The following is a 27,096-nucleotide window of genomic DNA, read 5'->3' as shown; positions in this document are numbered from 1 at the left end:
GGACACAGAGCCAGCAACAAAGAGGCAGCAAACCACAGCCACTGGCGAGGACCTTGGCTTTATTCCAGCCTCTACAGCATCCCCCTCTCAGCAGCTCCCACTGCCCATCTACAGGGGCATCCCAGGGTAGCTCCAGGCTTGCAGAGATTCACCTCTGCAGAGATGCAGGTTCACAAAATCTTCGCCCAGCCAAGGTTTCAACGTGCTTTTTTTTTTTGTGTTTTCCCATTTCCCATGAACAAGATGCGTCGCCTCCATCTCCCCTGCAGCAGGGCCAGACCCTACGGGGCTGGCAAGAAGAGGCTGAGCAAGGCCAGGAGGAGCAGAGGCGAGAGGAGCTGGTGGTGGCCCCCGTGCAGGGACCCACCTCTGGCTGTGGCCCCCCGGGAGGCAAAGATCTTCCGGCTGCGGAGGGGCTGCGGCGGGCGGAAGTTGTTGATCATCTTTAGGAGCATGGATCCCTCGAGTGGGAAGTGGAGAGTGCTGACGAATGCTTTCAGCTGCACAGGGAGAGAGGGAGGATGAGCAGCTGGATTGCCAGGCACCCCGAACCCCTGCCCACTGCAAGCCCCCCTCATACTGCCCTGTTGCCAGGGGCACAGGACCCATGGCATGGCCCCACAGCAGTGGGTGTTCTCCCACCACCCCCACCGCTCTTCTGAAGCCAGACCCACAGGTAGGCACAGAGGCAGGTCCTTACAAGGATCAGGTCTTGAGTTTTAAAGGAGCTAATTGTGGTTTTTTGCCAACAGCGAGCACTTATAGAGTGGCTGGCCCATGACTTCCTCAAGAAAACACATCTACTAAGATGCTTGGGCAGCAGAGGAGAATTCCTTCCTTCCATCCATCTATCCATCCATCCATCCATCCATCCATCCATCCATCCATCTCCTTGGAGCCTCTACTGAGCTTCAACAGATGCACTCCTATTTCTCTTTCTGAATGCCAAGGCTGGGTAGGAGAGCAGTATGGATGGGATTTCTTCCCACTGGCAGGTGGCCACGTCTCCATTGCTTAACCTTCATAAAATTAATTAATTGCCAAGTTGCCAGGAGCATTATTATAGAGATGACTTTCCCTGTGCTCTTGCTCAAGGGTCAGGAAGGACAAGGAGAGAGGTCACCCTGGGGATCCAGCCTTTTGTGTGCTGGGGCTGTACATGCCAGTACCTGCTCCTGGCCAATTTCCACTGGCTCCTCGAAAACAGTCCAGACGACAGCCTCGCTGCAGTCGGGGGTGGTGAGGGAGCCCTGGTAGCGGTAGTAGCCGGAGAGCCGGCCGGCACGCGGCAGCAGCGTGCTCAGGCGGAAGGTGGAGGCCAAATCCACAGAGTCCCCTGTGGGCCAAGACAGGGATACTCAGCCTGTGCTCTGCTGAGGGTGTGGGGACAGCAGGGCTCCCATCAGTTTCCCTTCAGCCAGATGAACCCACAGTCTGGCAGGTCCCCCTGCCCTCCCACACCAGGGTCTCCCCTTTCCTGCCCCACCCTGATGAGGAGGCGACTCACCAGCGTGGGAGACATTCCTGAGCCCCGCCACGATGGTGTTATAGTTGGTGTTAGTGGTTTCAGAGACCTGTGTACGGGGAGAATAAGTGGTTGAAGTCAGGCAGGGCCTGGGCAGGGCAGAGCTGGGTCATCCTGTCCTGCCAAGCAACCACAGGCAGAGCCAGCCCTGCCTCACATTGTTGCAGAGCAGTGGGGAAGGGTTCCCAGCACTCTCTTGCACAGTCAGTGGGTTCCCCAGCCTCTCCTGGCCTTGACCCAGCCCTCCTGCCCCTTCCTGCTCCCTCAGGACACCCATACAATGCTCCCCCGGCTGCACCACCAGCACCCAGTTTCTAGGGGGCCCCTGCAGACCCACCTGGAAGAAGAAGCCAAGGACAGCCAGCCCATTGGGATGCCCCTTGGCCTCTGCCAGTGTCTGGTACTTGACATTCATGTGGACGATGTGCATCTGAGGAAAGCACAGAGGAGCCAGGCGTGGACAACTGCCCCCAGCCAACACCCTGGCAGCAGGACATTCTGCTAGGGGTCCTTCCAGCCAGTTTGGGATGGCCGGACACTGAGTCGACCTCTCCCAGTAAAGCCCTCCTGGTCCCACTGGCACTTCTGTGGGGTGGCTGTTCGGAGGATCAAAGCACCCCAACGAAGCAAGCATCCTTTGAAGGGTGTGCAAAAGGGGGACAGCAGTCCCGGGGTGTGCCAGACACAGAACATAAATTCTGCTTTCCTCTGGCAGATAATGAATATTTTAGAGGAGCAGAGCCTCTTTCATCCAGAAGGATCCCGATGTGCTTGGCACAGCACATTCCTGCTTGCTCTCACTTGCATTCACTAGCTCAGTGTGTGATCCCATTAGGGCACAGAGCCCCCCAAAGCCTGCTGAGTGCCTCAGATGAGGCAGCTTGGCCATGCATGGTAAAGAAACACCTCTAGTCTCACGTCAGCTGCTTTTTCACCACCCAGGTGCCTGTGCAGGGGCACAGTTGAACCCACCAGAGTTCAGTCACCTGCTGCATGACAGCCTTGGGGTGTCCCAGCATCACCCCTTCCCACCACACCAAGGGCGACCCAGAATGTGATGAGGGCTTTTTCTCACCTACCTCCATGGGAAGCTGGCGCCCGTCAAGGGTGTGCTCAGAACCATTCCCGGCTGGGCTGCCCCAGTGGAAGTGGAGCTGGATCGCACGGTACCTGCCGGGGAGGCCCCCGCCGCTGATGGTGATGTGCTCAGAGGCCGATTCACTCGCCAGGCTCAGCATCACTGCAAGGGCAGCAGGGCAGGGTGAGGGGGGGCTTAGGATGGGGAACAGCCCTGGCACAGCTCCTTCTCCCTGGCTTCATCCCAGCACTAACATTAACCTGCATGGGATCCTGGAGCACCTGGGAGTGGCACCAGAGCCAAGCCCCAGTCAGGATGGTGACTGGGGAACTGGGGCAGGGGAAGGTGCCCGGCTTCAGCACGCACCTGTGTGCCCGTTGTTCGTCAGCCTCCACTTGCCAGGGGGAGCCTGGTCGTAGCCCTCAAAGAGGATGTCCCCGAGGCCACCATCCCGCTGCAGCCGGCGCCTGTCGATGTTCACAGGGGACTGCTTGTCGCCACCGCATGTGGCTTTCAGCTCCTTCCAGTGGCTGGGCCCTGTGGAGGAGGAACAGGGGCACCACGGGCAGCCACCGAGCCACCACTGCCCCCGGGGGGGACACAAGGCCACGGGTGGCTTTGTCCCCAACCAGCCCTCCTGTCCCTGCCAGCTCAGCTGTGCTCTCTTGCATCCCATGGGAACTGCTCCCTGCCCAGCTAAGTTTCCTTCCTAATGATGAGCAGGGGCTGGTCGCAGCCTCATCCATAATTCAGCAGGATTTCCTCGAGGGGCCAGGGGCTATATTTATCCCGGCAGCAGCATCCACATCGACGCTGGTGAAGGGCAGGCTTTTTTCCCCTGCCCCTTCTGCCCGTTCCTGGGTTTTAGCATGTTTAACCTACTCGCGCTGGTTCTGTCCAGCTGTGACAGGTGACAGTGCAACTTGGCCACACAACTCATCCTGGGGCAAATCCTACACCAGTTCCAGTGTGACCACACAATGCCCATCAGCAGCTCCTGGGGTGGGGGGATCACCGTGGCAGGAGCTGGGTGAGGACACGGCAGCGCTGGCAGCTGACTGGACCCCCTGCAAACCCACAGTGCTGCCTGGGGGCTGTGAGCAGGGTCCCCATGGCTGCCACCTCGGCCAGACCACACAACCAACCCATAAACATAGCTTGTCCCCATTGCCCAGGCATCATCTCTTCTTGCAACACTTGTTGCAGCCCACAGCTGTTGGATGTAGCAAGCCAGCCACCCTGATGGTCACTGGTCCAGCGTGGCTGCCACAGCACCCCACTCCTCCTGGTGTAGCCCGGGTTAGAGGTGTCAGCACCGGGCACTGCTGGTATCTGGGCTCAGTCCAGCCAGGGAACAGGAGCTCCCTCAGTGTTTCCAGCCCTGTCCTCCCAGGGCATCTCCATTCCCAGGGGAGCTCAGCACATCCCAGCAGGCACTGTTGGCTCTTCTCACACACACATTATGGCTGGGCTGCCTTTGCCTACAGCCAGGGTTTGGGGAACTGTTCCCCCAGCAGTGCCCCCTGGTTCAGCTCTGATGTTTACCTTCCTCTTGGGCAGACAAACCACAGACACCTGTGGGCTGTATTCCACCTCCTGCCCCCTGGGCTCAGCCCTTACCCTTTATGGTCTCCTCTCATTACTTCAGGCAACTTTTTGCCTGGAAGCGCTGGGAGCTGCAGCCTGGCCGTGCCACCATCCCACCAGGTTCCTGGTACGGTGTAACTGGGTGGCCCCACAGATTACCAGGTGCCTTCATTAAGGGGCCATTCCACACGGCTCTGCTGCGGGCACACTGCTGGCTCCACGCTGCTTCAGCCGCTTCCCACCGGCCCCTGTCCCCTGCCAAAACCTGCCCTCGCTGCCAGCCCGGCAACCTTAAACCGGGTGAGACCGAGCCTCACTCCGACAGGGATGAGTGGAGCCGGCAATCCACACTCACAAGCCACAGGGCATGTAAACCCAAGAGCTATAAAACAGTTGGGCCGTAACAGCTGATTAAATGCTTGATGATCTTTAATTAACCTTTTACAAGCTATTTGTAATTTGTATTTGTATGTTTTGAGACAAAGTGCCCCCAGCCATGCTTCCCTCCCCAGCCAGGCAGGGCTGCTGCCTGCTCAAAGGGAGCTGTCCCTCCTCAGTCGGGCCCCTGGGCCCCAGTCCCCCTTGCTGCCTGCACTGCACTGCGTTTTTAACAGCGTATTTTAAAAGCTGGACTTAATTTGTTTCAGGTGGAAGGAGGAAAGCTGGTGCTGCCCCAGGAGCACCCGGACCTGGCTGAGGTGAGGGATGGGACTGAGTCACTCCAAGAAGCTCTGCAGCAACAAAAAAGTGAAGCTCCTCTAACCATTCCCACTGTTGGTGTGACATGGGGGGTTTGCCCTTTTCCATGCCATGCTCCCCCCGGGCCTTGCTGATGCTGCCCAGGTGCCCTTGGCCAGGCACTGTGGGGAGACACGAGGGTCTGAGCCTTGCACAGCCCCAGCACCCCCACACTTGGCACCACTCACCGCATTGGGGGTCCTGTGAGTCGTAACACCACTGCCCTGCGGGAGAAAGGAAAGCTCAGGGCAGGTGATGGAGACAGGCACCCCCTCCCCAAACCCACCTGCGGCCGTGCCCAACCCCCCAGCAATGAGGACATCCCCCAGTGCAGCCCGGGGTCCCACCAACACTTGTGTTCATCACAGTTATTTTTGGTGCTAGTGTTTTCGCACCCTCCCTGCCTCCCCCAGACGCTCCACAGGGAAACCTCCCTCGGTATCGCTGCTCCAAGGCAGCCAAACCTCGCTGCTCACTGTGCTCCTTCCCCAGCTCTTGTGGGCCATCCCCCCTTGCCCATCCTGGGGAGCCAAGGCATCCCCTCACCCCACAGCAGATGCCTTGCGGCCCCCAGCACCGCGGCGAGCGGGAGCCGAGGGGAGCCGCCGCAGCCCTTCCCGGTGTCCCCGCGGCTCCCGCGGGTGGGCTGGCAGCGGCAGCAGGCGGGCGGTGGGCAGGCCCGAGCGATGGTGGCTGGTCCCGTCACTCAGGGCCACCTCAGCCAGAGCTGCCGAACTCCCACCGGCGCTCGGGTGGCTGTGGGTACCACAGGCTCGATGACAAATGCTGGCACAGCAGGTGCAGGGACACCGAGGGGATGCCGAGAAAGCTGGCGCCCTGCTCCTGCTCTGCTGTCTGCACATCCACCCAGGACCATCAGCTCTGCAGAGGGAGCTGGGGAGTGCACCCCTTCCCTCCTCAGCTCCCCGCTCTGCTCCTGGCAGGAGGCACAGAGCAACCTGGTGCTGCCCGGGGCCAGCCCACGTGAACGGTCCCCGCTGATGGCCGAGGGGCCGTGCCAGCGGGCCAGGCTGCAGGCGAGCCGAGCCACGCTCTCGTGCCAGCCACAGCCGCTCGGACCAGCAGGATAAAGGCAGCCCTGCCTGCCTCCACCTGTGCTGCTCAAGGCCCCAGCCTGCCGCACTGCATCCAAAGTCTCACAGTGGTACGGGAGACACCAGCCCCAGAGGAGAACGGGGAGCGGGACAGTGCAGGCAGGACTCGGACGGTCCCTAGAGCAGGGATCTTGGGGTCCAGGGGCAAGCCGAACTCCTGGGAAATCCTCAGACCTGCACGCACCAGCCCTCGAGCATCCTCCGGCAGGAGCCAAGGTAGCACTGGGCAGCCCCAGCCTGGCCCGGCAGCAGGTGAGCGCCCAGCGCCTCGGCCCGGGACGGCAGCGCCCGTTTGCCCGGAGGTTTCGTCCTCATTGGTGTTTCCCGGTGGTGCGGGTCTGTGGGGCGGATGGGCTGAAGCCCAAGACCCCAGTGTCCCAAGGGGGCCCTGGCCCGACCACCTCCTGCCAGCACAGACAGCCCCAGGCGGGCTGAGAGCCCCCGAGGCCGGCGGTGCACAGGGCCATCCGGCAGCGGGGAGGGGGTGCTGGGAGGGCAGAAGAGGGCTCCTGGGACAGACTAGGTCCCCCAGTCCCTGTTGCCAACCCCTCAGCCCGCATCACCCCTCGACACGTGGGAAGGGAATGGAATAAGCGGCGCCCCCAGCCCCCCCAGTCCCGCGCCCCCGTCCTCTCCACCCGCGGGACCCCCGGCTCCGCCGCCCCGGGCGCAGCTCACCTCCTGCGGCCGCTCTCACGACGAGGGGCAGTGTCAGGAAAGTTATGCCGAGCCCGGTGGGGCCCATGGCGGCGGGGGGCAACGGGGGGATCCCCGCACCGCCCCGTCCCGTCCCGTCCCTCCGCAGTGCGCCCGGTGCTGGGCTGGGGCGGGCGGCAGCGCTGGCAGCGCCCGCAGCCCGGGAGATGCTCGGCTACAGCCTGGGCTCTGCTCTTACATATTCATCACCCGGGCTGAGTTTTTAACTCCTCGGCTGCTAGGAGGGAGCAGGGAGAGCCCGGCCCCCGGCCAGCCCCCCGCACCCACCGGGTCCCTGCCCGCCGTGACAGGGACAGGCGGGGAGCGGGGGCTGGCGGAGCCCACGGGTGCTGCGCTCCCCGCCTGGTACCATCCCGCTCTCCATCCCCAAAGCTGGAGGTCGGCAGCATCCCCGCAGTGCCCCATCCCGCCCCCGCACAGTGTGTGGGACTACAGATGGACTTCAGGGGCCTGCCAGGAGGCGGAACGGGCTGGGGACAGCAGCTTTGGCCCATCCCCTCCCCATTCCTTGCAGACACAGGCTGTGGGACATACCCTCCCCCCAACTTTGGGAACTCCCCAGCCAGCAGCGGGTCCTGCATCTCCCGTGACTGAGCGTGATGGTTCCCACCTGGTGATGGGCAGGCGGTGCCATGGAGACCCACAGTCCAAACCCAGCTCATGCCTGCAAGCAGAGGCCCCTCCCTGGACAAAGCCCAGCGAGCACCTCCTGGAACCCCATCCTCGGGGCCCAGGCAGCCTCCACAGCCATGCTATAGGGGACCCCTAGTCCCTGCAGTCACCAAGGAGCCACACAGTGCTGGGGCAGGATTCAGCCCTTTCCTCTCCAGCGGGCACAAGGCTGCACTGGCTCACACTCACAGCCATGGGACACTGACTGGCCAGTGCAGAGGGGCAGTGCTGGGGCACCCACCCGAGCAGCACTCGAGCCCAGTGCAGGCATCCCGTGCTGGTGGGTGCAGCTGTTCAGCTCCTCAGCACAGAGTGAGCATATGCCATCCCATTGCACCAGTCCAGGCAGGTCCCACAGGAGCCAGGATCTCAGCAGGTAGGTAGGAAGGGGGTGAGAACTCAGGAGCATGGTGTTATCACGTTCTCCTAAAATATCCGTGCCATCTTCAGGCAGCAGAGGAAAGGAGGCCAAGGGGCCCAGCCTGCAGCTCCCCTCGCCGGCACTTGGCCCTGGCCGGGAGCACTGGCGAGTCACTGCCAGGATGAACAAACCCAGGAGGCAGCGGGAAGCAGCCTCCTGCTACCGGCTTGGCCAGGGATGGGCTCTGGCTCAGCAGAGCTGCTTGGCTGCTGTGTGCTACAAGGGGCTCATCCCCAGCAGTGATTCTTTGGGGCACCTTCTTCTCCCCCAGGCAGCACCAGCCCCAGGCAGTGCCTGGGCAGCACCGAGCCACGTTTGGGCCCCAGTGCAGGGCACAGAGGAGGGCGGCAGCACAGGTGTCCCCATGCCTGCTCTGGATCTGCGCCATGGCTGACACTTGGCCCCTGCTCCAGGGATGAGGTAGTCTGCAGAGGGCTGTGGTCATCCTTCCGGAGAGAGCCGCAAAGGGCAGGCAGGTGGGACAGAGGGTCGCACCAGCTCTGCAGCCTGCTGCCGACTGCTGCCGGGAAAGAGAGGAGCTGTTCCAGCACTCGTGGTACCAAGACCTCCCTTGAAAACATGAGCCCACCAAATGACCCCTCTTCCTACACACCCACAGCAGGACTGCCCATATTGCCAGGTGGTGGGGAGAAGCCCAAGACTCTTGGGGTCAAGATGAGACTCACTGCACCATGGACACTTTTTTAGGTTTTCAGGCTTCTCTAGTGGTGATTTTTAGCAAGGGGGGCAAGAGCAGAGTGTGGGGCTCAGCACAGCCCCAGAAAGAAGCAGAAGCAGAGCAAGGAAGCAGTGGGGTCTACAAGGCATGTGGAAAGGCAGTGGCAGCACCGCAGCACTGTGCCCTGCCCTGCTCCCACCCATCCCCACTGTTCTGCTCCCTAGGGTGCATGGCTGGCTGCTGGCACCCGTGCTAGGCGGGGGAAACCTCCAGTTTCTATAGGAACCGGATCAAGCCTTGAAATTGCCGGCCTTGATGACGTGGTGTGGTGGTGGAGCTCACAGCTGATCCTACAGCTTTGAGCCGTCCTCATAGGGCGACCCCACATCCATCAGCCTGCTGCCACAGAGCCAGGAGGCAGCGAGGTCCCCGCAGACACGCATAGTCACAGCACCAAGGGCAAGAGCCGTGATAAGGGGAAAAATACCAGCGAAAGATAAAAATAGTTACTTAAGCTGCAGCCATCGACTGGTCGTGGGCACGGTGCCTCCCTGGTGGGAACCCCCACCACGTGCACCGTCAGCTAGCCCTGCGCCAGCACACGGCAGAGCTGCCAACAGCTCCTGGAGGTAAATCCTGCACTGCCACGAGGGAGCCTGGCCGGGGACCCGGGCTGACAGGAACAGTGACAAGACCAAGACTTGAGCCGCCAGAGTGTGGTTCACATCACCCAGGGATGAGTGCACGAAGAGATGCGGGCATCCAGGAGGCAAAGTTCACAGGCAGTAAATACTCTGATCTTTGATCCCCATAATAAGCTGGTGCTAGCCCAGGAAGAAGGCCGGGAGCGGGGCAGGGAGCGCAGCAGGAGCCGGCTCCGGCGCCGGCACAAAGGAGGCACTGTGGCCGGCAGATGCGCTCCGGCCGCACGCCGCTGCACAGCCCCTTCATTCATCCCACGCTCCCACCGCCGCCGGGGTCAGCGACATCTCCCCCCCCAGGGCCTGGCACCCCCGGGGTCACTGCCAGCACACGGCCCCGGCGCGTGTCTGACACGCTCCCCCGCCCTGGCTCTCTCCCAGGGGCTGAGTGCCCCGGACACGCCGTGCTGGGCACAGCTGCTCATCACCCTCTCAGAAAAACGCATTTTAAGCTGCTAAGAGCTTACAGCAGGAGGCTGCCCAGCAATGTCGTGCCACAGCACCCGAGGGCCAACACAGACAGCTGCCTCCCACACGTGTGTCCCCGGGGCACGGAGGGGAGCCCCGAGAGCCGTGGCTGTGCTTCGGACAATCCACGCTGCTCCCTACGGGAACTGTCCCGTCCCCAGGCAAGGGGCAGGAGTCAAGGGCAAGGTGTACCTGCACAGGATCTCCCGGCACCAGCAGAGCCCCACGGGGGGGTCCAGGGCAGACTTGAGCCCCTCCAAAGAGCTCGCGACACCAGACAGGCGCTACGGAGAGAGAGATGCTCGTCCCCGCAAGAGCAGCAGAGCGGGAAGGGCCGCGTCCCATCGCTCTCAGTCGAGCCAACATCGCCGGGCTGGAGCCGCGATGCAGCTCTGGAGCTACGCTGTTCAGGGCCGCGGAGGCGGCTGCGGTGGCAGCTGCCCTCTGCAGGCACAGGGACGGGGGAGCCCTCCCCGGGCCGGCAGTGGCAGGGCCCGCGGGACGCCTTTGAGCAATGAACGCACCCTGCGGCCGCGAGCGGGGCACGGCCCGGCACTCACAGCAAGCACTGCGAGCCCGGCGGCTCGGGGAACAACACGGAGCTGGGAGTCTGGAGCACCCTCTCCTTCTGCGTAAGCCCCTGCCCCTGGACTCAGCAGCGTCCCATGGGTTTGGGGAGAGCAGCAGGAATATGCTGCACTCCATTGTCTTGGGTGTAAACCCAAGACTTTCCTAAAATTACACTAACACAGGTAAAATCCCACTGGAATCGGTACCCACAGGAACTCTGGCAGCCTACCTGCTCAAAGTTAAATGCATCTATTGATCCCTTTGCAAGATCATAGCTCAGAAGTGTGATTTAAGAAAACCCTCCTTCGCAACACTGGGGAACCACATCGACGCAGAAATCAGAAGACACTGGGACACAACATTTCTCTTACAGAACACAATTTATTTGGCATTTGGATGAAATGTTTCTCACAGCATCTTGAAAAAAAAAAAAAAAAGATTAGTGCCAACCCCAACGAAGTTAAAACAAAAACCAGTGTCACAGGGACTCAATTATTATAGTATCAAATTTAAATTCTACATGGTATTTCACAGAATATCAAAATCTTTTATACACTGCCACAGTTAAGTCCAGTCACAAACCAACTACATAGGAGAAGCCTGCAAGTGCAGTGCTGGCTAAAATGATTTTCCAGAGGAACGTAAAAAGCAGTGTCTCATTCTCTCGCAGCCTCCCAGGCGCCCTCAGCCCAACACACAGGGATGGTGCAGCACAGCCACCTCTGCTGCCATCAACCCTGACCCACTCAACACTCAAGGGGCACATACTAGAAAATTAAAGCTATGTGGTACTGCAGCAGGCAGGCAACGCTGACTGTTGTTAGGGGGAAGCGCATCTTCATCACCAAAAGCATCTATTCCAAGGAAACACCTATTTCACTTGGGACTGGGGAACATCAGAAGCAAACATACTAACTTTGATTCACCTCCTCTACACGCAACTGCTCTAATTTTACGGTCCAGCTCCCAACTTGCAAGGGAAATTTCTGCATATTACATGTTCTTAGCTAGGGAGAAAAAAGACGTTTCAGCAACTGAAAAAAGGAGATGCACGTTATGGATTGTACGAGGCAACGTTAAAAACATCAGTGTTTTGCCACTGAGAAGTCACATCTGAAAGATAAAAACATCTTTAAGTACCAGCTTCAAATTTATTTAACATGAGATGGGAAAAGAATGGTAATAATTTCTGGTCACAAAAACCATTTTCTTCCCAAGTACTGAAACAGGCCATCACCCCATGACACCTGTGGAGGCAGAGCACCCACCAACTGCAAGATTCAGCCTTCAGAAAAAAACGTCCACCTACTTCATTCTTCTAGATCAGTGTCCTGCTGTGCATGGCTAAAGGAACAGTCTGGGGCTCCAACTACACAGGACTGAACATCACACAGACAAGCCCCTTTTACACCTGAATGACAGTGCTGATCTACCACAACAAAACCCAGCACCCCTGTAACATTTTACCTCTACAACTCACCTAGGACAGAGCCAGAGGCTGCTGTGAGACTGTGGATGGGCATCACTTACAAACCAGAGTGTCTGGGGCTGCTCTTAGGGAACAGCGGAGACCTCAATATGGCACCACAGTATGGGGAAGCTGAGGAGCAGCTTTGTCTGACGCCAAATCAGCCAGGACAAGACCAGCCCTGCACAGAACCAGGCACTGGGACTTTACGATGACTGCGGTCAAGGACATCCCGAGAAAAACACACCCTGGGCTCACACGTGCTGCTGGAAACCATGTGGCAATGCCATCTTCCAGCTGGGGCTGCAGGGACACTTAGGATTCATCAGTTGTTAAGAAAAACATCCAGAGATGTGAACGGCAGTGGGGAAAAATCAATGCAGGGAGTAACTCCAAACATCTCATCAATCTAATGGCAATCAAACCAGAGAGGTTTTCCTTGGGCAAGCACCAACCCTCTGTAATTGGCACTCAGGACAAACTGCCCACCAGTCACCTTGCCAAGGGCAAGGAAGGTTTGCTGAGGAGTCCACTGCTGTCAAGAAAACTTAACTCTTCCCCAGTTGGTCCAGAGGTCTGAGTAGTTAGGACATTTTCTGCTACAAAGGCTCTTACTGCAGGAGAAAGTACTCAATGTGAACAAGCTACATTGAAAAGGGAAAAATTGCCAAATTAGAAGCTCACCGAGAGGTAAACGAGCTGTACTTAGTGAGCTGCTCCATTCAAGGCAGAATTTCCCTTGTTTACAGTTAAGATGAACAAGGATAGGAGAAAACAGAGAAAATAGCAGCCTCCTGCCAATATACCGGTGGGAAAGGCTCAGAAGCAATGGGGAAAATATCACACTGAGGCTTCTACAAAGAAGCCTCCATCTGGAATAGCTACAACCAGGAGCCACAATGAAGTTGCCAGTTGTAACAGAGCTTATTTGCAAATAAAATTAACCACAGAACCAAAAGTAAAATACAAAAATATCGAACAGATTCCTGCACTGTTAGGTGAAGTGTGAGGTAAGGTATCTGTTCACCTTAGCCACAAAACACAGCTTCAGAGACTGAACCAAGCCCAAAGGCCTTTTGTTATTGCGCTAGGATACTACAATGAACAAATATTCCATCTGGCTTCAAAAGAAATTGGAAATTTTCTATTTTGCACTGCTAACAAAATATTTTTCAGGAACAGATTGTAGTAGCATAGACTTTGCATCCTATTTAAGTGTACACTATCACAGCCTGCCCTACAACAGAGTGTAGCCAGCTCGAGAGAAGTATTAACCCTAGAGCCTAGTTTCTATCTCAGTGCTTAGCTTCACCTAGCTGGACGCAGCACAAAGGTTACTGTCTACAGTATGTATAGAGAGAGATATATATATGTGATATATATATATATCACCACCCAGAAACACACGCACACACACACGCATTCGTACCTATAAAACTAAAGAAAAATCAGTACATACAATGTATAAAACGTATGAATGTGCTCAAAAACGCACAAAACCCGCTTTATTTTCATACTTCAGAAATGCTCAATAATTTGTACGCATGGTTCTGACTACTACTATCCATCCACTTCATTAGACCAGGACTTGGAACTCGGAGGAGGACTTGGTCAGAGATGCCACAGGGTGCAGAGCTGCTCCTCTCGTTTCGTACCACTGCTGTTGGGGCCAGGCACAGCAGAGAGCAGGATGGGGCGGTGAACGGCTCCAGGCAGAGAGGCTTCCTAACAGTGCTTCCTCCCACTCGTGTGCCAGCAGCGCTCCCCAGAACTGTGATTCACACTCTCCGGTGGAGTCAGGGCTGTTTGCGAGTGTCTGCATGTCGAGACACCAGATACAACCTCAATAGCAAAACTCACAGTTTTCTGTGCAAAACGAGTTGAATTGTCAAGACCAATCCCCAAGTACAGTATAAGCCTATAGGCAAGACAGGGAATATAAAGTAGCAGCATATTCCATGGGGAAAGAGTCAGCTGCACTGGGAAACCACAACAGTGGGTTAGGATTTGTCATACAAGTATGATTTCTCATCATTACTAGAAAAATAGATCACATACACACCCCCATGCAGTGTTTTCTTCCTGTCCCTCTAGGCTTGTACCCTTCATAAGGTAACAGGAGACCACTCACAAGAGACATTCTTTACAAATTCCTTAAAATTCATCTCATCTGCTGACTGTTACAGTAAGTCAAGGAGAAGCAGAGGCAATGGGAGGATGGAGGAAAAGGGTAAATTATTTGTACACTGAAATCCAAACTTAAATTTAAAATTGCCTGTCAAGGTTATTTTGCACTCATTACCAAAACCAACAGTGCTTAACTTCGGGTTTCGTGAGGGATTAAATGAATCTTTGCCATCTGTAAATTAACTTAGCTTAAAGAGTTCAATATGAGGGCAAAATTTAAGATGACATATCAGACTGAAGCAAACTGCTTTATTGATTTAAGTACACTAACCTCATTACAACCCCTCATGAGACCTGGATAAATGGTCTGGGGGACACAGGGGAAATATCTAGAGCAGGGTTGGCTATTTATGGGACTGAGATAAGGAATGAGTGTCCAATTAGAATTAAACATCACGTATAGGTACATGTTGATCACCATTTTTAAGTGGTATTTGTAGAACTGTAAAGAAGTGAAATGAAGGGGAGGGAACACACATGCTAAATATAGCATGCAATAAGAAAAACAAGAACAGTGGTCTTTGATCCAGGCCAGTTTTGTGCAACTGTTCACTATAAAGAAGTTAAACTAGCAAGAAAATACCTCAATCTTCCTTATGGGATTAGAACAAACAGGGGCTTCATACAGTGAACTCAGACTGCATCCAAGTTAATTGCTCCCCATCTCTTCCCTAAAGTACTTCCTAACACATGTGAGGGTTCTACCAAAGGGACATCACACAGACCCAGTTTTCTTTGTGGGCCAGAAATTTATCCAACAATAGGGGATTTTGCAGCTACCAACAACAAATAATTGTAATTGCAAGTCCCGGTCTTCTCAGTACTTGTCACATATTGCGTAGACCATTCCTCCTCCAGTTCCTCTGGTCAAGGCAGATCAAAACCCCAAGTATTTTACACAGTGTAACTCTTGCTGGCATGTGTCCCACTCCATAAAACAGGCCCCCAGCCCCCTCCCCTGCAGCTCCATCTTCTCTGCTTGAACAGTGATTGCCCCTACCCTCCTTTTCCATTGTCTGTTTCCTGGGTCCAGTGGTATCCAGCCAAATCCAAGCAGCTTTTTTCTGATGTAGATTTTGATTCCTCTCAGGTTAAGGAAAAAAAAAAAAACAAACCAACCCAAACTACCCATACTTTTCACCTCCTTAGAAGTCAAAGGAATTCTCTGCTCTCCTTTCCACAGCCAATGGAAAAAAAGAGCACTTATACAATCCATATTTACAGGACAAATTGATTAGTGAATGAATAACGACAGCCAAAAAACAAGAGGCACGATCCTAATCTAGAACATAAAAGCAGTGTTTGAAAAACAAAGTGGAGATTCCTTCTGAAGTTCAAGCCATGGCTTAGTGTTTGTCTGTGCAAACAGTTGCTAAAACTCTCTGACTGGTGCTGGGCGTTTCACTCCTTTATACAATGGTGTTGAGGGAACAGTGGCTGTGACGGCTGCCTGTCAAAGTTTCTGCTGGGGTATTTTCGTTTATGGGTGTGTCAGGAGGGACAAGAAAGGTGCTGCTGTCAGCAGAGTCTTCCAGCTCCACTGGAGAAGGACCAACTGAGGGAGGAAGTGATCCCTCTGTAAGCTGTGGGGATACATCACAGTTTCCTAGTGATGGAGGACTGCTCTGCACAGTCTGAGAAAGAACTCCATCTGCAAAGGACAAAAAACAAGCAGAATCAGAATGAGAAATTTATCATTTCATGTTCCCAAACAGGTTTACAATCTGTATTTTCCTGGTTTTGCGGTAATGCACAACAAGATGAGACTGCAAAAGAGGAAAATTGTGTAACAAAAATAAAACTTTGACATATAAATAAGATGCTTGCACTAATCAGGCTCACTTATCTTGTGAAATATGCTGCTATAAAATCCCAAATTGGAATGATTTCTAGAGTATGTGAATATCACAGCTGCAAAACTGAAGAGCACTGGGTGAATCATTAGAAAGTGGTATTTTTGGTCAATTTTTGGGGGGTGTGGGTGGGGGAAGCAGGGAGAAGAGAAGAGGCTGGATACATTTTATCCAAAATCTCTTGTACTTGACATTTGTTCTACTTCTTAATACCAAACTCTATCAGCCTGTCTTCAAAAGGCCAAAAATGGTCTCAGCATGGTAGAAAAAAGGTAACCAGCTAACCCATCCAAGGTAAGGCTCAAAAATAGGTAAGGTTTAAGAGGTAAAGTGCTTACAGATTGGACTCCACTTCTAATTTAGGTGATTCAAAGAACCTTTGAGAAAAATCAAGCTCAATGATACATTTTAACAAAAGACTTCTCCCTCACAAAAATTGGAGATTTTTTGGTAAAATGTATTTTCTCATCACAATTACTAAAACACATGATTACAGCTTTAAAAAAAAAAAAAATCCATCCTCTAGCCAAAGTGAAAAAGTGGGAGAAAAGAGAAATTATTGCCTGCATACCTGGAATGGAACAAAGGATGCTGTCTGGATTTACAGAAGCCTCATAAGGAGGAGGTGGGTCATCGGGATGTTGAATATCTGGGTACTTGTAAGCAGTATAGGGTGGAGGTGGATCGTGGAAATGAAATGCTCCACCTTCCCCATCGTCTGAAAGATGCAGCGGAGTAAGGCCAGTTCCAAAACCATCGGGACCATAATCAAAACCAGGCATCCTGCGGCCCAAGTTGAAATGGTGCACTGTTTCAAGAGAAGGAAAAGGAGTAAGTGACTTTATCCCATGCTGTTGTCTTCAGTTTAAGTCAGATCTCAACACCTTTTTCCACTTTTCACACCCCAGGAACTCATGTCTCCTGAAGACGTAGAAAAGTCTACGTAACCTATACAAGTCAACTTGCTGCAGTTACACAACAATACCCAGGCCCACCTGCTCCCAGTCTGTTTGTCCTGCATCACATCTAAATTTGACTCTAACCTCTCCAAACTCTGGACGTTGTTCACACAGAATATATTTCAGATTTGGACCACATACAAACAACAATATTTTTCCGTTATCCACTAAAAAGTTCCAAGTTTGAAGAACCCACCAAGACACAGGCACAGTCAAGCAAGACGATGACATTTCTCACCTTTACATACATAAACGTGTCAATAATAAGCACAAGGTGAGAGTAGATACTCACAGTTTGCTCCAATCAAAGACTCTATGCGCTCTCTCCGCCTCTGGCGCAGCCGGTGGACCATGAAGAGCAGCAGAGAGAGGATGAGGAAGGAGGAGATGCAGCTCACAATCAGACGCATTCCACCGGCCATTGAGTCAAACAGGCTGTTGCCATCTGTTACATAAAACATATAAAAACAGCCTGTTATTTTTGTTCAAGATTCATTTTTCTTGATGTTCTTCTGTCAGTAACGGAGAGATAAACGCAGAGTGGAGACTCATTAGCCTGGTTTAACACTTCTCCATATTTCAAATATATAAGAAAATCATGAATCATCAGGTGATTTATCTTTTTACTGCAAGAAGATCTGGAAGTTTCTAAGAATATCTTCCTCAGGAAAAGGGGTAAAACGTTGAAAGCTTTGGGCACAAAAATTGGAAAAAAGGAAGGTTAACGGCATTTTGCACATCCACTAATGTTTCCCTGGCATAGCTGATGATGTTATACTAAAGAGGAAAAGGCTTGAGAACTGGCATATCTATACACTATGTAACTTCTGGACATCTTAACCCTTCCATTTCCACTAAAAAAAAAAATCTCTAAACACTGTCACTGTCACCCAGATGTGGTTATCTGAATGCCACATGTCATCAGTACATTGGTTAGCACCACTAAGTGATAGAAACACGGTAATCATCACTCAGGAACTGAAGAGTTTAAGGTGAATGGGAATTAAACCTTTTCCTAGAGTCATCCCAAAAGCAAGTGGCAGAACAAAAAACAGACTCAGGAGCTTAGAACTTGGAGAGCTCTATCCCACTGCTGACCAGATCCACACTGAGAAGGCTGTTGTGAGCAAATTACCACTGTACTCCCAATACCAGGCACAAGAGGTATTAATTTTTCACAATTCAACTAATCACACTTGGTTATGCCTAAGTAGCACATGCACACACAGGTAACTCCACACAAAGAAAAATGACCTAAAGATGATATACTCTGTTCTTTGCACCAACTTTCCATTAAAGAGTTCTGAATGAGAAATATACCCAGGTTAGTGGAAGGCAAGAAACAGATGAGGTGGCCTCACAACCTGGTCACCTGCTGCTGCAGGACACAAGCACTAGCAGGTATGGCCCCTCTTCCCAGCCACTGCAGGGCCACTTTTCAGAGGAATCAGATCCTGGCCACCTCTCCTTTCCCACACCCACCCCAGTTCCAAGAGCTCCCTCCATACTTTTCCTTTCACTAAGAGCAACTGAAGTTTCATCAAAGATTCCTTATAAGAGAAGGCTAAAAGCCTCACAAAAATTTTAAGTACTAGTTTGCTACCCATGCTAGTAACAGAAAAATCCACCTAATTTATATTGTTGCAGCACATGGCTAACAGGCTGGCATTTATTATGTAACGCTTTCTTGGCAACAAGAAATTCATTTAATAGTGCACTGTGCATAAAGCTCGAACATTACACCCTCTCAGATCCGGCTGTGCAGCACAAAAGCCTGGGTGCTGTCAAACCTTTTAGCAACTACCGCTGACAGATAGTTCAACTTCAACCGATGCAGTCCCACACCTCCCAACCAGCACACCCTCCTGAACACCACAGACCTGCCCCTGCTCCTCCTCCATCTTATGGCAATGCTGACTCCATGACCACTGTAGATTACTCAAGGCTGTCGGTAACACTAAAGTGACTTTAGTAAAATACACACATCAGCGTAGGGACCCAGAGAAGCTGACTTTTGTCGTGGGATGGACTCTGGTGGTGCATTCCCCCTCTGCAGGCTGCACTATTAACTGAGAAATGCTCATTAGACCTCAGCCTTGACAAACTGCACTTGGACTAAGCCCTCTTGAGCTTACCAGAAACACTGTCTGTTCCCAGGAACTAACAGGTGTCTAATGAACACCTGTTTTTTAATGAACAGCCTTGGAACCTTATTTTTCTTGCCTGAATAATAACCCAAGTGGAGCGGTATTTTTGTTATTGAACCTTCAAAGAAAGTTACTGACTCAAACTGTGCCCAGGATGAAAAATTACTATGACTAGAGCCCATTCTCTTTTGACCCTATGAACAGCAGTCCAAAGTGAGATCCTTTTGATCTCTCAATTCCCAGATAAGGGGCTCATGTGTATGCCTCCAACACTGATAACCAGGCAGCTGTGGAGCCAATCAAGGCCTGTTAGTAATAACAGACGAGAATTGTTAGTAATAACCAAGGACTATTGGTATTAACATGCCATGAGAAAGAACAAGATTTGTCTGGAGAAGGGGGGCTGGGTGGAGATAGGGCAGCACTTTTCTGTGAGAAAGAACCACATCACAGTACAGTGCAGGTACAAGAATGAGTGGCAGGAAGTGGGCATGGACTACAGGGTGGGATTGAGACCACCAAGGACACCTGAAGCCCACAAAAAACCAGAACAAATTATTTCAGAAAACTTGTTTTTACACTCAGTATAGTAGTGCCCTATAACCGCACTAGTTTAGTCACTAGAAAAGCTTCTGCACATCAGTTCTTTTCAAGTATTTTATTTCTTCTACTACTTTTTCACAGTTGCAGATCTATCTAAACAAGAGCCACAACAGAAAAATTATTTTCTACCACAACCATGGAGCAGCAATAGACAGACTACCTTGGTTTCAAAATATTCCTCTGCTATTTATCATTAGCTAAATGAGGAGAAGCATCTTTTAAGGGAGTATAGCTGTCACTGCTCAGCTCACTCCTACCACTGAAAATTCCCCCTACTACCGAGTCCTCGAGTAATATTTGTTACCACTTGTAATCACTGCTCACCCACTCACGCTGCAAGAGCTGATTACCTGCCAACCCAACAGCAGGATTTATTTCCCCCAGGTCCCTCCTTGGGTGATTAATTTACTTACTGTTGATTAGTAAACTGTTTTCTTTCCTTTGCAACAGAGCTTAGGGAAGATATATGAAAGAATTGGACAAAGATAAATACATGCTGATTAAAGAAAGTAATTCATTAATTTTTGTCATCTGGAATAGTCATTTATTACCACCCAGAAGGAAAACTGAAATGTTTAATTTAAAATTTTCAGTGTTTATCACTAGCTGAAGTAACTTCATGATGAAAGAAATTGGATGACTGCTTGATAATTCCTCTCTCAAAAACTGAGTTACTAAAAAAAACACCAGAACAATTCAAGCAAGAGTACCATGAAACAGTCTCATTTAGCATCAGTACAGAAGAAGAGCTTAAGGATGAGAAAGGATGTGGTAAAATACACTCTTCAAATCAGCATTCATGAAATAGTTAAGACCCACAGCAATAAGCAAGGATTAAAGAACACGACAAGGTTATCCCAGGTCATCTTATCCTGTCTGCTGGATGACGCTTTGCTGACACTGTTCCTGAAGATAAAAAAAGTGAAGCCTAAGTCTTAGCTGATAAAAGTGGGAGGAAGACTCCTGCTTTTTCCCCACTCTTTCACCAACAGACTTGCCACACTAGCTGCGAACATCTGTTAAGCTTAACCCTCAGAATAAATGTGACACAAGGAGAGCCAGTGGCCTTTAATGACTAACTTCTCTAGTTAAGACCAATAAGACTGCAAGTTTGGAAGTCAATAAGCACCCCCTTTATTTGTAACAATATACAAGCCTCTGATAGGAAGAGTTGACCTTCTATCCGCAGGAGTTCAGAACAATAGTTTCTTAATGCACTCAGATAAGATCAGGTTCTTTTAAAATATCAAAAAACCCCAGTGTCACAGAGAATGGTTGAGGTTAAAGGGAACATCCTGAGATCACCTAGTCCAAGCCCTGTTCAAGCAGCATCAGCTAGAGCAGGTTGTGCAGGACACAGTCCAATCAGGCACTGAATATCCCCACAGAAGGAGATTCCACAAACAATTAGCTCCAGTATTTGACCATCCTCACAGTAAACTCCAAGTAAGCTACATTTCTTTTCACAAGACTATATATATATATAAATAGATATAGATATATATAAATAACCCCCCCAAAATCTGTACCCCAAAACAGTAACTGACAAACAGTTTGAAGTCAACTTTATTGGCTTTATCGATCCAAAACAAAAACCTGCACTGATAGGCCAAATCCAGTAGGCAAGGTTGTAAGTCCTGATTATTATTGAAACTCTATATAATTTAAAAACTCTGCTTCCCACGTGATCCCTGAATGCAAACTTCCACACACATAAATATGCTCATGACCAGAAAAAGATGCTTAATTAGTGCTCAAGAGAAAAGTGTTTTGTTTTCATGACAACTAAACATGACAAAGGAAATGTACCAGATGCTCTACTAAAAACCCACAGTACTGTCCCTCTCCATATTGAAAATAAATTACTGCTTCTCCTTTCTAAGTAGCATCAGGGATAACTCATTTTTACCAGCCACAGTCTCAAGTGTTTCCTTTCCCATGATTTGAGACCTTTCCCCACAGGGTGGTTGTACCCAGCAATGCAGAGGCACTGCAAGGATGTATTGTTTCTAACAAAGCTATACCCAAAGATACCCAAGTTGAGCACTCAGCTAATTCTTACTGACAAAACTGTAGCAGTAGAGTCTTACCTGGGTCTAAACAGGTAAATTTGCAGCACTCCTTGGGGTCCTTGCGATACTGCTGACACCCCTGGGGCCGCTCACACAGAGCAGCCACACACATCTCAGGTTCACCGTTGTGACACGTGCAGCTCAAACAGGGATCATTCCCTTTAGGAGTGAAATAGTAGCCTTCATCGACAATGTTGTCTTTGATATCAACACAAGTCTGGCCTAGAACAGAAAGGCACATCAATATCCATGGAATCCAGCTTCATTTGTTGCATTAAGTGATTTACGAACATAAGCAGACCACCAGTTAAAATCCAGGCCTTCACATTAAAGAACTTCAAAAAGGTATCTCCAGGGAGTGAGGAAGATAATGGATGGTCTCCAGGGACACAGGGATGATTTTCAGCTCAAAACTGTCAAGGTGAGTTTTAGGTATTTTATGGAACTGACACGCTTTCAAGCATTCTCTCCAAGACAGAGGAAAGCAAGTGGTCTGAGAAGCTTAATCTTCACTGCCAGAGCCTGCTGCAGGCTCCCTTCCTCTTTTCTGGTATTAGGAAAAGCTGGATCTTTTGTAGACCAAACCTGAAGGACACTTTTAACAGGCCAGGATTTCAAAAGGGCCAGGCAATAGTACTTCCACTGTCCTAGCAGTATCCTGATCTCTGCCCAGCAAGGCAAGCTTAGCTGCCTTTTGCCCACTGACCTAAGGGCAGGTGCCAAAACCAGAGAGAGAAAACAGTACTGGGACCTGGCAGCTGGAATGACTGCTCAGGGAGCATGGCCTGTCCCCTCCACCCTACACATGGCTCAGCTGGCAGGGTCCACACGGAAGTTACGACTGGAAGAGACCTGAGGAGGTCTCCAGCTCAATCTCTGACCAAAGCAGGGTCAGCCATGAGGTCCCAACAGCTTGCTCAGGGTTTTCTCTAATCTGGTCATAAAAACCTCTGAGGAGAGCGGCTGCGCAACTTCCCTTGGCAGTCAGCTGCACCCTTTATGACCCTCAAATTAAACAACTTTTCTCCTTGCAAAGAAGCACCACTTAGATCAGGTGATGTTTACGATTACCTGATAATACTGCAAATACTTCTGTTGGTATCAAGGCTTTTGGAGTACAGAAATGCAAGATACAGAACAAAAGCCTTTCCCCCCCCCCCCCCCCCACTTTTAAGTCAGTGAGTTCCACTTGTCTTTCCCTTCTAGTTCTAATAATTGGCTGGAAAGAATTTAGTAGAATTTGCTATACTCAAAATAAACCATAAATAAGTGTTTCCTCATTTTAATGTGAAATTAATAACTTAAGAGTAATGTTTACTAATAAGGTAGTTTAAAAAAAAAAAACAACTTTTTTTCCCCAAGTTTATTTTGGGGCTGATACTGCTGCCTAGTGATTTTTTAGTGAAACTCTGTACTGTGTGACAGCCACACATTATGATGCTCTTATTTATTAAAATCAAGCAGAAATGTAACTCCACCCTTTTTTTTTTAATTCACTGGGCAAAAATTAGAAAGGATAATGAAACAATTTCCAGATATTTATTATACGCATATTTAAACACACACAACACAGTTAATGCTGAACTGAACCCAACTTACTCCTTTTGCAGAGGAATGAAGATTTCTCATAGCAGTTTTCAGCATACCAGCTGTGTAAACCATGGTGCCGGAGGGTAGGAAAATGGAAACACTGGAGCTGGGCACAAAGAACATTTTCCTTTTCAGACATAGCCGTACCAAAGATAGGGTCAGGGGGTAAAAACACTTCTGAAGAGCCTGGAACAAGATACATTGGCATAAGCAGCCTGTGGGTATGAAAAGCTTTAGAAAGGCTCTGTAACATCACTCATTTAATGCACACCAACTCCCATACAAAGAGCCCTCCAGCTTCAGCTTCCATTAGCAACACTGCTCTGGGGGAAGGCAAACAGCTGGGAGGGAAGGGGTGACTCACACAGAAAAGAGGCTGCTGTTTTCAAAGTACTGGGTAATTCTGTCACTCTGAACCAGGAGAAGCAATACTCCAACATCTCCACAAGTGCTGCTTCACAGAGTCCCATGGGGTTTGCCTGACAATGTTATACACCTCCTCAAACCACACTGAGTTTGGTCACACTTGCTACCAGTGGAGCAAGAACCCACACAGCAATCTTGTGCCTGGCACTCCATGCACCCACCAGTGCTTCCAAAAATGTGCATCCGCCCATGCAGCTCCTGCAGAGCCGTTCCCATGTTTGGGGGGATGCACTGAGGCATCCACACTTTGGTCCTTCCAACTCATAAAACAGTATTCCTGATGGGCTCCAAACAGTGCACAAGGTGTTGAGGGCATTTTTTGGAGGACTTATGTTCCACATGTCCCAACAATAAATTAAAATTTTCACAGAACTCTAAATCACTTTTCAAACAGTTATTATGAATTCAGAGTCTGCCTCAATACAAGCCTAAGAAAAGTTTTTCACAAACTCCTGAGTGTTACTATGTACTTTATTTCATAGAGACATCTCTGTATTAAATATAAAGCTTGAAAACAGAAGATTATATGGTATTGAGAAGGCTTAAATTCATATAATGCATCAAATTAAATAAAACTAATGATACAGTTATGATGATTTTTCTGTAATGCATGCCTCCCTGTTGTGACCACTCTGTCAGCAGATGGCAGTGCAGTCAGCTTTCCAAAGAGCAAAGAAACGTCCTTTTAAGGAGAATCTTTGTGTTCGCGTGTCAAAGGAAGTATTTTTCAAGACCCAACTGTTTGAAAATTCTGACCATAATTATGTATCTATACCTAAAGGAAAGTCTTCCTTCCAGATTCTCCATGGATACCGAAAACTATGTATGAGAAAAAAACCTATTCAGATTAGTTTTCAAATACTACACTGGAATTCACAGTGCTGATGCTTAAAAAAAAAAACCACCTTTGTTTTAAATTTTCCATTACCTAAACCAGTACAGCAATTAGACAGGCAACTGTACGCATAAGAGTTCGTATAATGACTTTAACTAATCTATCAACTGAATTAGTTAAAAATAAAAGATGTAGAAACATAACTTTGCATTTTCAGCAGAGGGAGCTGCTTGTTTTGCAATTGAAAGGGTTTAGCCAGTGACACCCACCAAATTAATGTTCACTTTTTCATATAAAATGGGATCTATTTCTGGGATTATGCAAATCCTGACACGGTTTAAGTAAACTACCTGAAATACTTTAAAAAGAAAAAATATGGGTAAAAAGAAAAAATATGGGTAAATTCTGCAAAATTCAAGTGTGTTGTTTTAGTATATAAAATTCTACCAATTTTTGAAAAGCTGAAACCTCCAAACATGCTACACTAGTCTGCAAAAACTAGAACCAGGAACCAGCAGTTCACCTAAACATTCACCAAAAAGAATGAGAAATTACAGAGTAGCTTCCTTTCTCTATCTTAATCAAGGGGAAAGCCCAAATAACTGAAACATGTTCTTTCCACAGCAGCGTGAAAAACCAAAAACTTCTTAAACTTTAAAATAAGATGCGTATTGAGTATTAAACTCTTCCACTTCTACACTGTAAAGCGAAGCAGTTCACCTTTCAACACCAGCAGTGAAAGAAGTCACGTTCTTGCAAATCATATTCATGCTTTAACAAAGTTCCCATGGGCACTGAACTAAGCAGTAATTTGAGAGACCTACCTTTATAAGCTACTTCCCAGTGACCTTCCAGAGAGTGATTTCGATTGGTGATCACATACTGATATCCCACCCAGAATCTGCAAAACAAATTAAGTTACATTCTGCAGATACAGGCCAAAAACATAGTAACAAATTAAATTACACAGAACTTTCCAATGTCTTCATATGTAAAAGATAACTTTCAAAACATTCTGATTACTTTTTTCCTTATCTTTCTGGCCCATACATTGGCAATGGAGAGAGATTACAGTTGAGGAATAGAGGAAAATATAAAATATTTGGTAGTTTTCTATGTTTACAAATTATAACTGACTGTGTCTTTTATTTCTACTCATATGCAGCACCCTAATTGTGTTGTCAAGGCAGCACTTCAGTATCTCAAACCCAAAAATCACACAGCAGCATTCAGAAGTCAAGTATTTCTAAACATAAACTTAGGTCAGACTGTTCTGGATCAAACCATTTAACTCTCCAGATACAAAAAGAAAACATTACTGAGCCACTCCTGGTGATCCATCATGGCAGCCCATGAGTCTGACTAAAAACCCATATGCAGAAAAAGAAGGAATTGTTTGTAGTGAACTAATAGAATGAAATATCTAAAGCACCCAAACATAGTTGCAACTCAAAATGCCTTTTTACTTCATTCCTACCTCAAAGTTGCCGTCTTTGTTAGTGCTACAGGTACTTCGTGGAAACCAAAATCTTGTTGAAAAATCTAAATAATTATTTCTATACAAGGCAGTGCAGCAGCAAAGTCTTGTTAAATCCACCTTCCCTGATGCAGCTCAAGAATACCTGTACATTGCTAAGACAACCTGAAGATAAAAAGACTCTGCTGATAAAAAGACTCTGCTGAATTGAATTATCTGTTAATATTAATTAAAACACAAAACCGCAGATGGGCCCCTGCCAAGCAGCCAACCAGCATGTTCATACTGGGTTATTCACCTGATGTCAATTTTACCATTAGGTTTTCTACACAAACTGAACCACCAGCATTTGTACCACACAGAAACCATTCTCTAACACGAAATCTTTGTCCCTTTCTTCCCACTCACCTACGCTGGTCCTTCCTTACAAATGTTTTTTCTTCCAAGTCCCACTCCTGTGCCAGGATGAACCGCAGCTCCTGGTCTGCAGTGAAGGTGGCGAGGGATCCGTTCACCCGCTGACATGTCTGCACAGCGTCCCAGTAGTTCTCCCCATTTAAATACACCCTGTAACAGCTGGCTGTGCCCTCATAGTGGTGCCATCCTGTTGGGCACTTTCCTAGGAAACATGAAGAATAGAAGGGAAACCATTCCCCCAAAATTAGGATCTTTAATATAATGCATCCTAATCAATAATCACTGAGACACGTACATACAACAGCGTGTACACTTCACCTCCGCAGGAGAAGGTGCACACATTACAGATCCCTGAAGACTTACTTTACTACAGCTTCTGATAAATGTTGATATTTTTTTTACATGTTTTTAAAAAGATGACATTTCTAGCAAAGTTCTGTCACATTGTCACAGCCTTTAAAATCTTTAATTAAGACTGACCATCTACTGTGGAAGATATTTCCCTGCACATCTTTATAAAACCAATAAATTTGATCAATCCAAGTAAAAACAAGCAGCACAAAAACCTCAGAGGTGCCCAGTTTAATGACTGTGTCTTTCTATTAGGTGGTTACCAATACATCCAACTTGCTGTGGAGTTTTCAACCTACTCTTACAGTCTCAATAGTATTCACATAATCCTGCTCCCAGAGTCAGTCATTAAAGATGATAGTTCTGGGGAAATTCTTGGTTGCTTTGGAGAAAAAACCACTGTAAGGCAGATCTTTAGGAATTAAGAAGGTGATGGTGTG

At 49.5% G+C, this 27,096-nt stretch overlaps 2 protein-coding genes across 3 annotated transcripts in view; both read right to left on the bottom strand.

Moving 5' to 3' along the window:
* Positions 1-39: 39 nt before the first annotated feature.
* On the bottom strand, positions 40-7,065 carry LOC104688773 (carbonic anhydrase 15-like). The gene is made up of 8 exons (XM_039561394.1): positions 6,722-7,065; positions 5,117-5,152; positions 2,970-3,140; positions 2,605-2,765; positions 1,863-1,955; positions 1,508-1,574; positions 1,170-1,336; positions 40-500 (listed from the first exon to the last, which is right to left on the bottom strand). The coding sequence occupies exons 1-8, from the start codon at positions 6,786-6,788 to the stop codon at positions 282-284; spliced, it is 981 nt and encodes a 326-aa protein (XP_039417328.1). The 5' UTR covers positions 6,789-7,065; the 3' UTR covers positions 40-281.
* A 3,567-nt stretch (positions 7,066-10,632) lies between these two features.
* Positions 10,633-27,096, bottom strand: part of DGCR2 (DiGeorge syndrome critical region gene 2) — a 45,157-nt gene continuing 28,693 nt past the window's right edge. The window contains exons 4-10 of one of the 2 annotated variants that reach the window (XM_039560977.1): positions 26,297-26,516; positions 25,236-25,312; positions 23,160-23,336; positions 21,579-21,782; positions 17,031-17,183; positions 16,351-16,587; positions 10,633-15,577 (exon numbers count right to left, since the gene is read on the bottom strand). In XM_039560977.1, the coding sequence (XP_039416911.1) occupies positions 15,336-15,577; positions 16,351-16,587; positions 17,031-17,183; positions 21,579-21,782; positions 23,160-23,336; positions 25,236-25,312; positions 26,297-26,516 (1,310 nt within the window). In that variant the 3' untranslated portion in view covers positions 10,633-15,335. The remainder of the gene's footprint in view (positions 15,578-16,350; positions 16,588-17,030; positions 17,184-21,578; positions 21,783-23,159; positions 23,337-25,235; positions 25,313-26,296; positions 26,517-27,096) is intronic. The other variant, XM_039560978.1, reaches the window with a different exon arrangement.

This window comes from Corvus cornix, chromosome 15 (assembly GCF_000738735.6).
Source record: "Corvus cornix cornix isolate S_Up_H32 chromosome 15, ASM73873v5, whole genome shotgun sequence".
Classification (NCBI taxonomy): Eukaryota; Metazoa; Chordata; class Aves; order Passeriformes; family Corvidae; genus Corvus; species Corvus cornix.
The sequence above is the reverse complement of the archived record's forward strand: the minus strand, read 5'-3'. Positions and strand labels throughout refer to the sequence as shown.